General features: G+C 48.9%; 1 protein-coding gene across 4 annotated transcripts; it reads right to left on the bottom strand.

Annotated features, from left to right (window-relative positions):
• Positions 1–112: 112 nt before the first annotated feature.
• GCC1 (GRIP and coiled-coil domain containing 1) lies at positions 113–12951 on the bottom strand. Of its 4 annotated transcripts, none has more exons than XR_008441732.1 (4): positions 12891–12951; positions 10995–12080; positions 3956–9327; positions 113–3636 (listed from the first exon to the last, which is right to left on the bottom strand). XR_008441732.1 is itself a non-coding variant. In XM_054005525.1 (3 exons), the coding sequence occupies exons 2-3, from the start codon at positions 12039–12041 to the stop codon at positions 8023–8025; spliced, it is 2352 nt and encodes a 783-aa protein (XP_053861500.1). In that variant the 5' UTR covers positions 12042–12080; positions 12891–12951; the 3' UTR covers positions 113–8022. The 4 variants fall into 4 exon arrangements, 2 of the variants coding, with proteins under 2 accessions (XP_053861500.1, XP_053861606.1); XR_008441734.1 differs by having other exon boundaries at positions 7451–9327; XM_054005525.1 differs by having other exon boundaries at positions 113–9327.
• Positions 12952–13008: the final 57 nt, after the last annotated feature.

Below are 13008 nucleotides of genomic sequence, written 5' to 3'. Positions count from 1 at the left end.
GAGGCCTTCGAGGACAGGACGGAGGCCAGTCAGCAAGTGGAAGTTACGAACGCAGGAAAGGCAAGTCTGGCCACGTTGGCCGGGAACATGCAGAAGGAAATTCACACGATAATGCAAAGGAACAGACTGCATGTTTAATGAGGCCCATGTTTAACAACCGTTGGCACATGACTTCATACACACACACAAACCCTTCAATGAAAACATTCCCTATGCTGCGTGGTGAAGGATGTCTGTGCAAAGCCCCACCCAGCTGCAGCTCTCCAAGCAGGAGGAGGGCAGAGAGTGACGCTGAGTCACTTACTGGCCCAAGCACAGGACTGGAGCCAGGAACACCCAAGAACCGGATCTCTTCCGATACCACCTCCCTTTGCAGATTTGGGCAGGTCCCAGGTTCTCCGCTTCAAATCTCCCCCGGTGGGGGACCAATCCTTCTCTTCTGGGCAGTGCTTTGAGAGATGCAACGCACCACACCGCAGAAAGGGGGAAGCTATTATGATCATTACTGATGTTTGAAAGCCGCCTCCTGCCTCGTGGCAGTCTGAGCTAACTCCTCATCACTTCCGTCAGCCTGGCCGAGGAACCCAGCGGGCTTCCAGAGCAGCGAGGCGGCTACATGGAATGGTTCAGGCTCAGAGCCCGTCTGTTCACCGGCTGCCACGTTCTCAGTACAAAACTCCCTTGCTGCACTGCTGACCCCAGGGAAGGGACATTGGGGGAACAGCTGGATAAAGTAGATTTGAGGGGGAACACATGAAGTCTAGGACAGAGCATTTCCAGCAGCAGGGTAGGGCTTTCCCCACCTCCAGGTAACCTGTTGCTTCTCATAGCTGAGTACTGGCAACTCCCTTGACTCTACACAGCAAGTCCATGCAACAAGATGCCATTCACCCAGCAACAAGATTATGAAGTCGGGGACAGCACTGAAGGCAGAAGACTCAACCTACTCAACTCTGCTACTCCCTTTTGCTTACATTTCAACACATGGCCTCATTACACCAAACTGTCTGTTAACACCCTGTATAACACGCACTTCTCACACACCCGCATGCTCCGTAGGCTGCAGCTCACACTGTCAGACATACTTCGGTTTTTAAGTCAAAATAAGCCAAGATTGAAGAAAATCAGTCACAGAGTGTTAAAGTTATGACCATTTCAGGTCAGTAAGTTGAAACTTCTGAGTTTAGATCAATTCAAACTCTGAGCGGTTTGCACTGTTGCAGAGCCAGGAAGCATTTTAGCTTCGATTCTGTCTGATCTGCGAGCGCTGGCTGCTTGCTCGTGTGATTCTGAGAGTGGCCCTTGTTCCACCACAGATCAGAGCCTGCACAGCTGACTAGCAGGAGCCGGCACACAGGGGCCATGAGTACTAGTCACCAAAGCCATGTACACGGAACAGTGACCGGGAAAAGCTCAGCGACAGCCCTGGAATAAGCTGCCACCGGTGGATGTAGAATCCCCATCCCTCCAGATTTTCTAGGCTAGAGCAGTGATCTTTCAGGCACTGTCTTGGGATGATCAAGTCAGTCCTGCCATCACGTACAAGGACGGAGTAGAGGAACCACCATTCATTCTCTTATTCTCCAGTCCTTTGCAAAGGATCATAGGACTGGAAGGGACCTCAAGAGGTCATCTAGTCCAGTCCCCTGCACTCATGGCAGGACTAAGTATTATCTAGACCAGTGGTTCTGAAACTTTTGTACCGGTGACCCCTTTCATGTAGCAAGCCTCTGAGTGTTATCCCCTTATAAATTAAAAACACCTTTTTATGTATTTAACATCATTATAAATGCTGGAGGCAAAGCGGGGTTTGGGGTGGAGGCTCACAGCTCATGACCCCCCATGTAATAACCTCACAACCCCCTGAAGGGTCCTGACCCCCAGTTTGAGAACCCCTATCCAGATCATCCCCAACAGGTGTTTGTCTAAGCTGCTCTTAAACATCTCCAATGATGGAGATTCCACAACCTCCCTGGGCAATTTATTCCAATGCTTAACCACCTTGACCATTAGGAAGTTTTTCCTAACATCCAACCTAAACCACCCTTGCTGCAATTTAAGCCCATTGCTTCTTGTCCTATCCTCAGAGGTTAAAAACAACATTTTTTCCTCCCTCCTCCTTGTAGCAACCTTTTATGTACTTGAAAACTTATGTCCCCTCTCAGCCTTCTCTTTTCCAGACTAAACAAACCCATTTTTTTCAATCTCTCCTCATAGGTCATGTTTTCTAGACCTTCAGTCATTTTTGTCGCTCTTTTCTGGACTTTCTCCAATTTGTCCGTATCTTTCCTGAAATGTGGCGCCCAGAACTGGACACAATACTCCAGGTGAGGACATATCAGTGTGGAGTAGAGCAGAAGAATTACTTCTTGTGTCTTGCTTATAACACTCCTGCTAATACATCCCAGAATGTTTGCTTTTTTTGCAACAATGTTACACTGTTGACTCTAGTTCCCTTTCCGCAGTACTCCTTCCTAGGCAGTCGTTTCCCACTTTGTAGGTGTCCAACTGATTGTACCTTCCTAAGTGGAGTACTTTGCATTTGTCCTTATTGAATTTCATCCTATTTACTTCAGACCATTTCTCCAGACATTTTGAATTTTAATCCTATCCTCCAAAGCACTTGCAACCCCTCCCAGTGTGGTATTGAAGCACCAGGCAGAGGCAAAACATGGCCCATCTCCTAACAGTCTGTGGAAACACACCCAGAGGAGTAAGCTCAGTAACACTCAGGTCAGTGGGAGCCAGAGCAGTAAAATTACCAGCCTGGAGACCCCCCGTTGCCCATTCTAACTCTGGGCCTTATTCTGCCCGACATGCTGAGTGGAACCTTACTTTGTGAATAGTCTCATTGGTTTCAAAGGCGCTACTCAACGGAAGGTTGGCCCAAGTGGGACCACGGAGACTGGGGGAAGCAGACTCCTCCTTTAGACCTCTCAGCAGGGTCCATAGCAGTAACTACCTGCACTTCTTAGGGTATGTCTACTACCCGCCGGACCAGCGGGCAGCGATCGATCCAGCGGGGGTCGATTTATCGCGTCTTGTCTAGACACGATAAATCGACCCCCGAGCACTCTCTCGTCGACTCCTGTACTCCACCGTCGCAAGAGGCGCAGGCGGCGTCGATGGGGGAGCGGCAGCAGTCGACTCAGCACAGGGAAGACACTGCGGTAAGTCGATCTAAGTATGTCGACCTCAGCTACACTATTCACGTAGCTGAAGTTGCATAACTTAGATCGATCCCCCCCGTCCCTGCCCCAGTGTAGACCAGGCCTTAGAGAGGTGAGACACACAAGGCTGAATTCTGCTCCCCGTTACACTGCTAGTAACCTGGAGCAACTCCACTAGACTTCAACACAATAGCAAAAGTCTGACCCCACACTTCATTGAAGAAACTCTCTCAGGCCCCATCCTTTCCACTTATGTTCCCAGCAGCCGGACATCCAATGAAGTGTAGGTATCCAGCCCCTCTTCTCCTGGCACCATCTGATGAAGTGTTTACTCCTTGGTTTTTCGGTCCCTTTCCAAGGTTTCCAGCAGGCACAGAATCTGCCTGTGGAGTTTTCGTTTCTTCTGTGAGTTTGCTGGGGGAGCAAATGGCAGCTGAGGACTGAGGTTTTCCATTGATGTCAGTTTCTGGAATGGAATGGAGAGACCCTTATGCGTCACCCAGTCAGGGTGCTTCCCTTTGTGGTTGGCAAAGGGATCACCACAATGGCAGTCTGGCAGCATCTGTTATTCACCGGCCAGCCTGATGTTGACTAATATATGCTGGTTAGCATACAAATATATATCAATAATATGTATTATATGCACCATATATACATACTGTATATGGTGTTTGTGCGCGTATAATATTACACACACACACTAAGCACCAATAATGTAATAGTGATAGAACCTAATCTGATTTGTACCATAATCCTGTTCACTTATGCTAAGGATTGCCTAATACCTTGCATTTGCTGAAGTCAGCATTTGGCACAAGCGGATAGGAAACTTGTCAAAATTAAGACACATTCGTTCTCTGTCATGGTACAAGCTAGGGAAGGACCTTCATGGATCAGTACGTGGAATGCTAACGTCCAAAACAAAGCTAAGGAAGGAACAGAACAAGAAGTTAGGGAACTGGAACAAACTGATGGGTTGGATTTTAGTGTCAGGTAAAGAAATGGATAACTTGTAAAGTCATATAAATAATAGCAGCCGAAACCCGTAACTTGAAGAATGCAACTTCTGCATAAGATGAAAGTACCATCGCTGCATGTGACTGCTCTTTGGAGACTGGTATGGTCTAGAAACTTTTTCCTGTATCTCATTAATAAACCCGACTGATGTCGATCATTTGGTCTCGAGTATATTTCAAACGAAATAAACCAAAGTGTGGTCAAGCAATTGACTATACAATTTATCAACACCGATCATCATGGAGGAGAGGGGCTGCTCGCATAGCACTTTGAAAGGGTAAAACACGATGTACAGGAGGCTATTAAATTTCACTGCTCATGCTCTCCATAACTTCCCCACACCTTAGTTACTGCTGTCACTCAAAAAGCTTTTTCTCCCAAGAAATCTTTGCTGAGACACTGCTCCCGTCCAACTGCAGCTGGAAAGCCCTGCATAACTCAAGGACCTGGTCAGAGTCACTTCCTCGAGGAAGATCCCAATGCAGCATTGTGCTGATTCCAACAAAAGTGCCTAGGAGCGCTAGCTGAGCAAAGAACATGTCCTTCTTCAGCACCCGAGCAAACAGCATGTGTGTCATGCTGACGCAATTGCGTCCACTTGGCAACTGTGGCCTGGCTGCTCCTCCCTCAACTTTGCAGCATGCTGCCAGCCTGCAAGTGCAAGCACGACTGCCTAGATACTCAGCACCACATCCCTGCAGCACTGCCAAGGAAAGAAGTCTCCTCCAAGGCTGCAGAGCAACACAACTCCAGCTGATTAAATTAAATCATCTATTTCCTGTCCCAGTTCCAGGGCTCACCAGTGGAATGGAAACCCAGCAGGAACACCACACGACAAAGTGCCAGGAAGGAAGCTTAAAACAAGGTCAAATGTATGTGCTTACAAACAGGCCCCTCTCTGTTCTGTGACTGCAGAACTGGGCTCCAGAATCTTGGCAGTCATTAAAAACAAAAAAACGTCTTGCCCACTTGGGTGAGAAAACGCTGAAAATGTGAACTGAGTGTAACCCGTCCAGGGCTGGGTTCCAGAGTCTGCAAGCAGCCTCCAACAGCGGCTCCGAAAGGTGCGAACTGCCCCAGTCGTTTCAATGTGGTGCTGGTGATGCCAAAATGAATGGTAGTTTAAACGTCAATCCTATTTGACTGTTGAGCATGTCAGCAAAAGATCCAGCAAGTGTGATTATCACAGGCCCAAACTCCCCCCTCGCAGTTTTGCAGGTGGGGAGTTACTAAATAGATTCATAATTTTGTATTTAAATTGTTAAAATCCTCCATTTTTAAATTTATATGAGGCTCCAAGCCAGCATTTTACACTCTCACGGCCTCTGCGGAGGATGTCCAAGTGCTTTACAAAAGCTCCTGTGAGATAGGAGAGTCCGATCCCAATGTCGATCTGGGAACAGGCCCCAAATCCCTGACTCTCCGGACTGAACCTTGTGTACCCTAATCAAAACTCAGTTTAATGATGCAGCATTTGAGGCCAATAATTATACACCAGGTCTGCGTGTAAACTGAGACAGGCTTTGATACACCTATACAAGGACATCAATGGTTAAATTCAAAGCTGAATGATGAGAAAGGAAGCTGTAATTTAGCCGTGTTACAAACACAGACTGGACGCCTTGTGGTCTGGGTGTGCCAATGCACTATGGAAAGGAAAGGGTTAGCGTCATACATTTGGGTACCCAGACAGCCTCTATGCTTTCTCCCCAGAAAGGCAAAGTTACCCACAGGAAAAGGAAAGGAAATTGTTGAAAGCTCGAGTCCTGTCTACTCTCACGCCTGTCACGTCGGTACCCATTGCCGGGGGTGGGGAGAGAGAGGGGTTAGGGCATTCTGCTCCCCTGCTAGTTCAGCACAGAGAAATACAGGCTTGACAGTGTGGGACTTGCATGTGAAGAGGCTTCTACTTCCTAACCAGGCCAGCCACGGGGCAGTTGTCCCTTACTCCAAGTGAGAGCCAAGGATGTCCCTTTCAATAGCGCAGCCTCTGCAGCACACTCAGGCAAGGAAAAAGGACTGGGTCACATTCCCACTGGATAGGCACCATGGAGAGCAGGGGTTCTGCACACTCAGACTCCACCTTCCATGGCAATCCAGAAAGACACGTGTTTTCCAGACAGGATAGACCAGGACCCAGCCCCCTTGGCGGTGTTGCAGCTCTAGGGTGGTGCCTGTTACATAACACAAATGGGATCAGAAGGTGCAGAGACGTACATGAGGAAGCAATGGTACCAATACACTTTGCGTCAGACTACCCTTCTCACCCAACCAGCAGACTCCAATACTCAGAACCCACAGCCTGATCTTCTGCCCAACCCCTTCCCTGCCTGGCTTGTGTTAGAGGCCAGTCCTGCAGCCCTTCCTGAAATGAGTAGTGCTGCTGTCTCTCAGGTGAGTCAAAGCCTTACATTGGGTGGTGTAGCAGCCATCAGTCTTGCCAAAGGGCTCCTGGGCCCAGCCAGAAAGAACAGTAATGCTACTGTTTCCAATGCTATATTTGCAGTGGTCCACCAAAGAATGTATTTCAAACCATTTCAGACCCCTGTCTGCTAATCTCATTTAATCCTGGAGACATTTTGGCAGAACTGCTGGATTAAAGTGATAGCGGGCCAAGTCCCCCCCCCCCCCACACACACACTCACACTTTACTGCAAACCATATTTCCCCAGTAAGCTACTGGGCTCTCTCTGCTCAACAGACTGGAAGAAGCAGTGAAGGGTGTCGGAAAAACAACTTCTTCAATAGTTGTGCTCCCCCCTCAAAAATTCTGAACAAACAGCTAGGTGTAAGAATATCCGGGATGGTGGACAAGCCCCATAAAGCCTAAAATGGTTGCTGGAGGTCAGCTCGCCATTGCAATGCCAGGCTTTCATCACCACCTTCCTGGGATCTAACACATTTAACACTTGATTCCCCTTTGCCCAAGAAGGTTAGAAAACTCAGATCTAACTTGATGAGACCGGTACTTTGTCCTTTTTGTTTTAGAAATGGCATGGAGCCATTACTCAGCCCCTGGGTTCCAATACTTGGCAAAGCAATCCCCCCTCCCCTCCCCTCCCCACCTTCTGCTTCTCCTCCTACCCTCATGCTTAATAAGTGCATGTTTGTACGTGGAAAATTCCCAATCTGAAGTAATACATTTTTTTAGGTTTACTTTTACTCCAATAGCATGTAGCTCTCTCCAACGTCTAGCACTGTTCAAAGCAATCTGAGGGGCTATTCTGCTCTCTCGTGTAAATTTGGCTGTTACAAATACTCACTAGCAGCCTTCAGGAAGTCTCTGAGGAACTTTTTAATATCTGGATAGTAGTTGGTCATTAAGACTCATCTCTCCCTGGTTTTCAGGGTTCTTTTAAATGCTAACTGATTAAATCATAGTGTTGCCCAATCTGTTAAGTACTTTTCCTTTTATTTTTAGGCCATGAGCCTATTTGGAGTTTTAAGACCCAAGCAAGTGACCTAACTTAGTAAGTTTTCTCCACTCTACACTTGACAGGTTAAAAATAAGGAGCATTTGATTAAAAAAAAATACTGATCTCGTCAGTGGGGAACCTCCTTTTATGAAGTCTGAACCCCGAGTGAATTCTTGTGGCATAGAAAGTTGTGGTCCTAGTGGAAGTACTGAGATGACCATTTGTTTTTTGGCCTAGTGCTAATTGCACTAGTCTAAAAGCTCAGTACTCTGCTGAAGGCTCCCGTGCCCTTGACACATGATGGACACAAATAATTAAGTGCAGAGGTCCTGGGAAGGATGGTTAGTTCTCCTCGTACAGTTAGAAAACAGGAACATGTCACCATAGAAGTAAAGTAGTTATGAGCAGGACCCGGGTTCTCATCTCTTCCCAGAAAGCCACCAACTGCTGTTGGCTGAATGTCTCAGAATAACCTGCTTCTCCTCCGGACTGAAGTGCAGTATGGTCAATATGGCAGTTAGTGTCTGCTGACGGCCCAGTGAGTCCGGTAAGGTCAAGAACCGATAGACTATGTTCTTGAGATATTCCAGGTTGGCTCCCTCTCTGCTCTTATCCCTTAAGTTCTTCTGGATATGGTTTTGAAGGGTGGATACCTCTTCCCTATGCTTCTCTTCCTCAACCAAAAGTCTCTCCTGGAGCTGGTGAACTTCCTTCTCCAGTTTGTGCTTCTGCTTCCTTAAGGCTACAATTTCTACCTCTTTCCGGGCCAGCTGCTCTGCATACAGAAAGAAAGTGGGCTCATTGGTGGCAGCAAGATGCAGAGCCTGGGTGAGGTTCTCAGAAGAGATTGCACCCATTAAATCACCACCGCTAATGTCACTCCCTGATGCTAGGTAGTTTTTGGATCCCTGAAGCCCATAAGGTATGGCTAGAGACCTCAACTGCTCCAGCTCTTGGTCCTTTTCAGACAGCACCGCAAGTGCTCTGTCCCGCTGCTTGTGCATCTCTTCCTCCAGCTTTAGTGCCCTTTCCCTGTAATCCAGCTGGCATTTCTCTAGGTCCTGTCTGTGGACCTGCTGCAGGTGGGACACCTCTTGCTTCTTGGCTTCCATTTCTTGCTTGTGTTGCTTTTCCATCTCCTCACAGGAGAGCCGAAGTGCAACGTATTTCTCCTTCAGCTCAGCCAGCTGTTCCTGGGTGTCCTCTAGCTCTTTGGCCAGGTTGCCATCTTTGGCTGACTTGTTCTTGAGGACCACTTGTGCTCTCATCTTGTACCTTTCAAATTCCTCCTTCAGTTGCTTCAGCTCTTGTTGATAATACAGAGCAGTAGCCTTCTCCCCATCCCCAGCCTCAGTGCCCTTTGGCAGCTCCAGCTCACAGAGCTTCTCTATGTCCAAGGCAGGCTGACTGTTCTTGGCTGCCATCTGCAGCAGCTTCTTCAGCTTCTCCATTTTGTCTTTCAGAACATGAACATCCAGGCTGTTTTCCTCAACGTGAATGTCCATTGGGGATCGGCTGGAAGCAGCGATGGCCAGAGTCTTGTTTTCCAGGTCTAACTGCACAATGCGGTCCTTTAGTTTCTGAATGGTCATTTGGTCTTTTTGTTTGGCTTTTTCGTAAGTGCCAAGCAGCTCTGACACCTCAGAGACCTGGCTCTCCAAGCTGGCCACTCGGCGCTCCTCCATCTGGGCATGCTGACGGAGCTGCTCTTCTGCCTGTGCAGTCTGGAAACAAAAGGAGCACAGACGGGTTACACTTCTGTTTTGTTTCATACTGGAAATTTGTGGCGGGAATTAACCTCGGTCTCCTGAATCCCAGGCTAGCACCCTAGCCACCGGGCCATCCTTCCTCTCTCACAATCAAGTCTGGGCCATTACACAGCTAGTCTGGCCCATATTTAAAGGATAAATAAACAAAGGATCAAATGAAACAAGAAACAATTTTCTATTTGCATTCCCCATTCTCAAGCAAGACGTGCTGCTATGCCACACCGGCACTGGCAATGAGAGGCATGCCAGCACTGGATCTCTTAAGGCCCTGTTTTTCGTAAGGAATTTCTCAAAACCTGTGTGTAATCTAAAGGATGCAGTAGTCGCAACTGCACTGGGTACAACTGCAGCATCTTGCGGAGCTAGTATTATAGCCAAATTCAAGTAATCTTCTCCACTGGTCAGACTCCCTTGGGAAATCCTCTTGTTAGAGGCCATTTTCCAAGGACAAGCCCACAGAGGAGTGCGAGGCCAGAGATAAAATGAAATTAACGCCCATGTGTTATCTGGTGGAAGGAATTTTCTAGACACTTCCAAATCCAGAGGGGAAGAAAGAATTCTGGAATGTTAACAGGAGGAGTTGGAGATTTTATTCTGGAATTCTTTTAGCAGCAAATCCAATTACTGGAGATGATTTCTATCCCCTCTTTAATATGGGTTCACCTACCCATCGCTCTCTTCCTCCGTATCCCTGGTTTCTGCCCTTCTCTCTCCCCACCTGCACGAGAGGCCTTTGCCCTGTTGTACCCGCCCCCCAAACGTTACAGACAGTGATCACAAAGGGCCTCAACAGCAGAGCTTTCCCCGGAATACCATGAAACTTACAAGGACGGCACAAGACACATCAGTTTCACGTTGCTCCCACCAACATTGAGGAGCAATTGCCAATGGCAGCATAAGATCTTTCTCAATGGAACAGACAATGATCCTTGTAGTCTGATATCTGGCCTCCAAGGAAGGTGTGAAACTGTCAAAATGCGTCTCATTGTGCATGCAGCACGATAGCAAGAAAAGAGGAAAGATTTTTTCATGACCCCAGCCGGTGACCAGCTCAGCCCCTGAAGCTGAAGGGTTCAAAGCCCTTTTCATTTCACTTTATCTTACTGAGTTATTTACCTTAGCATCCATTGATAGAGAATTCTGTTGATTTACAAAACACTACATTAAAATTATTTCTATAATAATTTAAATGAACACTGCTTTTGCACTGCAGGATCTTGAAAAGTTTTACAAAGGTACAATCATAGGAACTGCCACAATGGCTCAGAAGTGTTCTATCCACTCCAGTATCTGGTCTTGGACAGTGGCCAGGATAACATGATTCAGAAGGTGGTGTAAGAAACTCTATAATGGAGAATTATGGCATACCTGCTCATAAAAGAAGTTTCTTCCTACTCCCAGTGGTTAGTGGTTGACTTTTGCCCTGAAGCATGGCAGTTTGTATCCTTATTAAGAAGTTATTCCTTCTAGTGGAACAGTAGATTTTTTTTTAAATCTCTTATTTATGAAGATGCAGGATTTATGTCAACCCAAACTCACTACACATCTCTGTGCAGTCACTATTGCTTTCTTCCTATGCAAGATGTTGGCTAGTGCACCCTGGTGTACAAACAGAGAATTACCTTTCTCATCTCTTGCAGCAGCTGCGCTTGAAAGTGACTCTTGAGGCTGGCCATCTCATCCTGCAGCTCCTGCAGCCGGGGGTCTGGCTTGCTGTTCTCCTCCTGCAAAGCCTGCAGTTCTCTCTTCAGCTCCTCCACCACCCTGCTCAGCTGCTTGGTCTGCAGTTCAGACTCTTCCACACGGTCAGCCACGTACACCCTTCCAGCCAGCGCCTCCCTGGTCTCCTCCAGCTTTAGCTCCACATCCTGGCGCAAGGTCCTCTCACTTTGCAGCAGCTTCTGTAGCTCCCGCAGCATAAGGGCATGGTCACTCTGCTCCTGGGCCCGGTCATGTTGCTGTGTGATTAGACGAGCTTTGGTCTCTGCCAGCTGCTCCTGGACACACTTCATCTCTGCCTCCAACTTGCTTCTCTCTTCCTCAGCCTTTTTACTGGCCTCATCCAGGTCCTGCTTCATTTTTTTCTTGTCTGCTAGGTATGAGGCTTCCATGCGGGATTTCTCTTGGGTGACTGTAGCCAGGGAGCTGGTCAAGGTGGCCAGCTGAGTCTTCAGCTGGAGCACCCTTTTGTCAGCCTCAATAGCAGCGGCTGGCACATCCCCACTGCCAGTGCTGACGCCACTCTCTGATCCACTCGCCTCCTCCGATTTCAGAAGGGAAGACCCAGCTGTGGTTCTCTCATCTTCTGTCCCCAGTTCACCCTTGGCACTGGTCAAGCTGGCAGCAGTGTCCACACTTGTAGCTGTCCCCATGCTGTCTTCACTATGAACAGAACTCCTGTCATCAGCAGAGTCAGCAAAGGAAACATTGGAGCTGGCAATGTCTTCAAGGTGAGCTCCACTCAGGCCAATGTCTGTCTCGTGAGACACGGACAACACTTTTAAGCTAGCTTCCAAGGCTTCCTTTTCCTTGAGCAAGCTCTTGTAGGCTCTAACAACATCCTTCAAGCGAGTCTGGTACTGAAGAAGCTGTTTTTTCTGAGAGTCAATAGTCTCCAGAAGATCTTTTTTACTAGGACCACCTCCAAAGTTCATGCCAAACTTCTCCATGATTCCTCAGCTGCTGTTCAACGTTGCGGCTCATGCAACCTGAAAGGAGAGAGAGAGAAAAAACATGAGTGAAGGCTACATAAATAGCCTTAGCAAGTCTTAAAACAGATGAGTGCCGGCTACTGTATGAGGCAAAGTATAGAATCACAGAATATCAGGGAACTCAGGGGGTCATCCAGTTCAACCCCCTGCTCAGGACCAATCCCCAGACAGATTTTTACCCCAGTTCCCTAAGGGGCCCCCTCAAGGATTAAACTCACAACCCTGGGTTTAGCAGGCCAATGTTCAAACCCCTGGGCTCTCCCTCCCCACAATGCTGACCTCACTCCGGCCACACAGCGCTCATGGGCTCACAAATCTGTAGAGCACTAGCCCAGGACATAATGATAGTCTGAGGCGCAACCACCCACATCAGACGATGGTGAACGCCAGAGACCCAGCCCCAGGAAAAGGCGCAGACCAATTACAGGCCTGGGCACTCCCGTGACTCCCGAGTAACCCCAGTTTTGTCACTGACTCCCTGGCACCCCCCCCCGCTCTCTGCGCCTTACTTCACCCATCTGTAGAAGGGGCAACACCCCTGTCCGAGGGGCTCGGGGCTGGGACGTGCCGCGGAGCAGAGGGGGCCGGAGGCCAGGACTGCAGGCTGCCGCCCACACCCCCTGTCCGAGGGGCTCGGGGCCTGGGGGCGGAGCGCGACTCAGGCCCGCCAGGGCCCCCGCCCCGGCCTCACAGGGGGGCGGCTGGGCTCCAGCCATGGGCGGGGGGAGCCCCGCAGCTGCCCCAGCCGCTCCCTGGCCGTAGGACCCCGGGCCCGCCTCACGCCCCAGCAAGGGCGTTTCTCCTCACCCGGATCTCCACCTCCGGCTCCACCGGAGTCCGTCCGTCCGACCCTCACCACGCATGCGCGTATCCCAGAGGGCTCAGGCCTCGCGCCTGCGCGTTCCGCACCGCTGCCTTCCAAAGC

Source organism: Malaclemys terrapin, chromosome 1, assembly GCF_027887155.1.
Source record: "Malaclemys terrapin pileata isolate rMalTer1 chromosome 1, rMalTer1.hap1, whole genome shotgun sequence".
NCBI classification, from domain to species: Eukaryota; Metazoa; Chordata; order Testudines; family Emydidae; genus Malaclemys; species Malaclemys terrapin.
The sequence above is the reverse complement of the archived record's forward strand: the minus strand, read 5'-3'. Positions and strand labels throughout refer to the sequence as shown.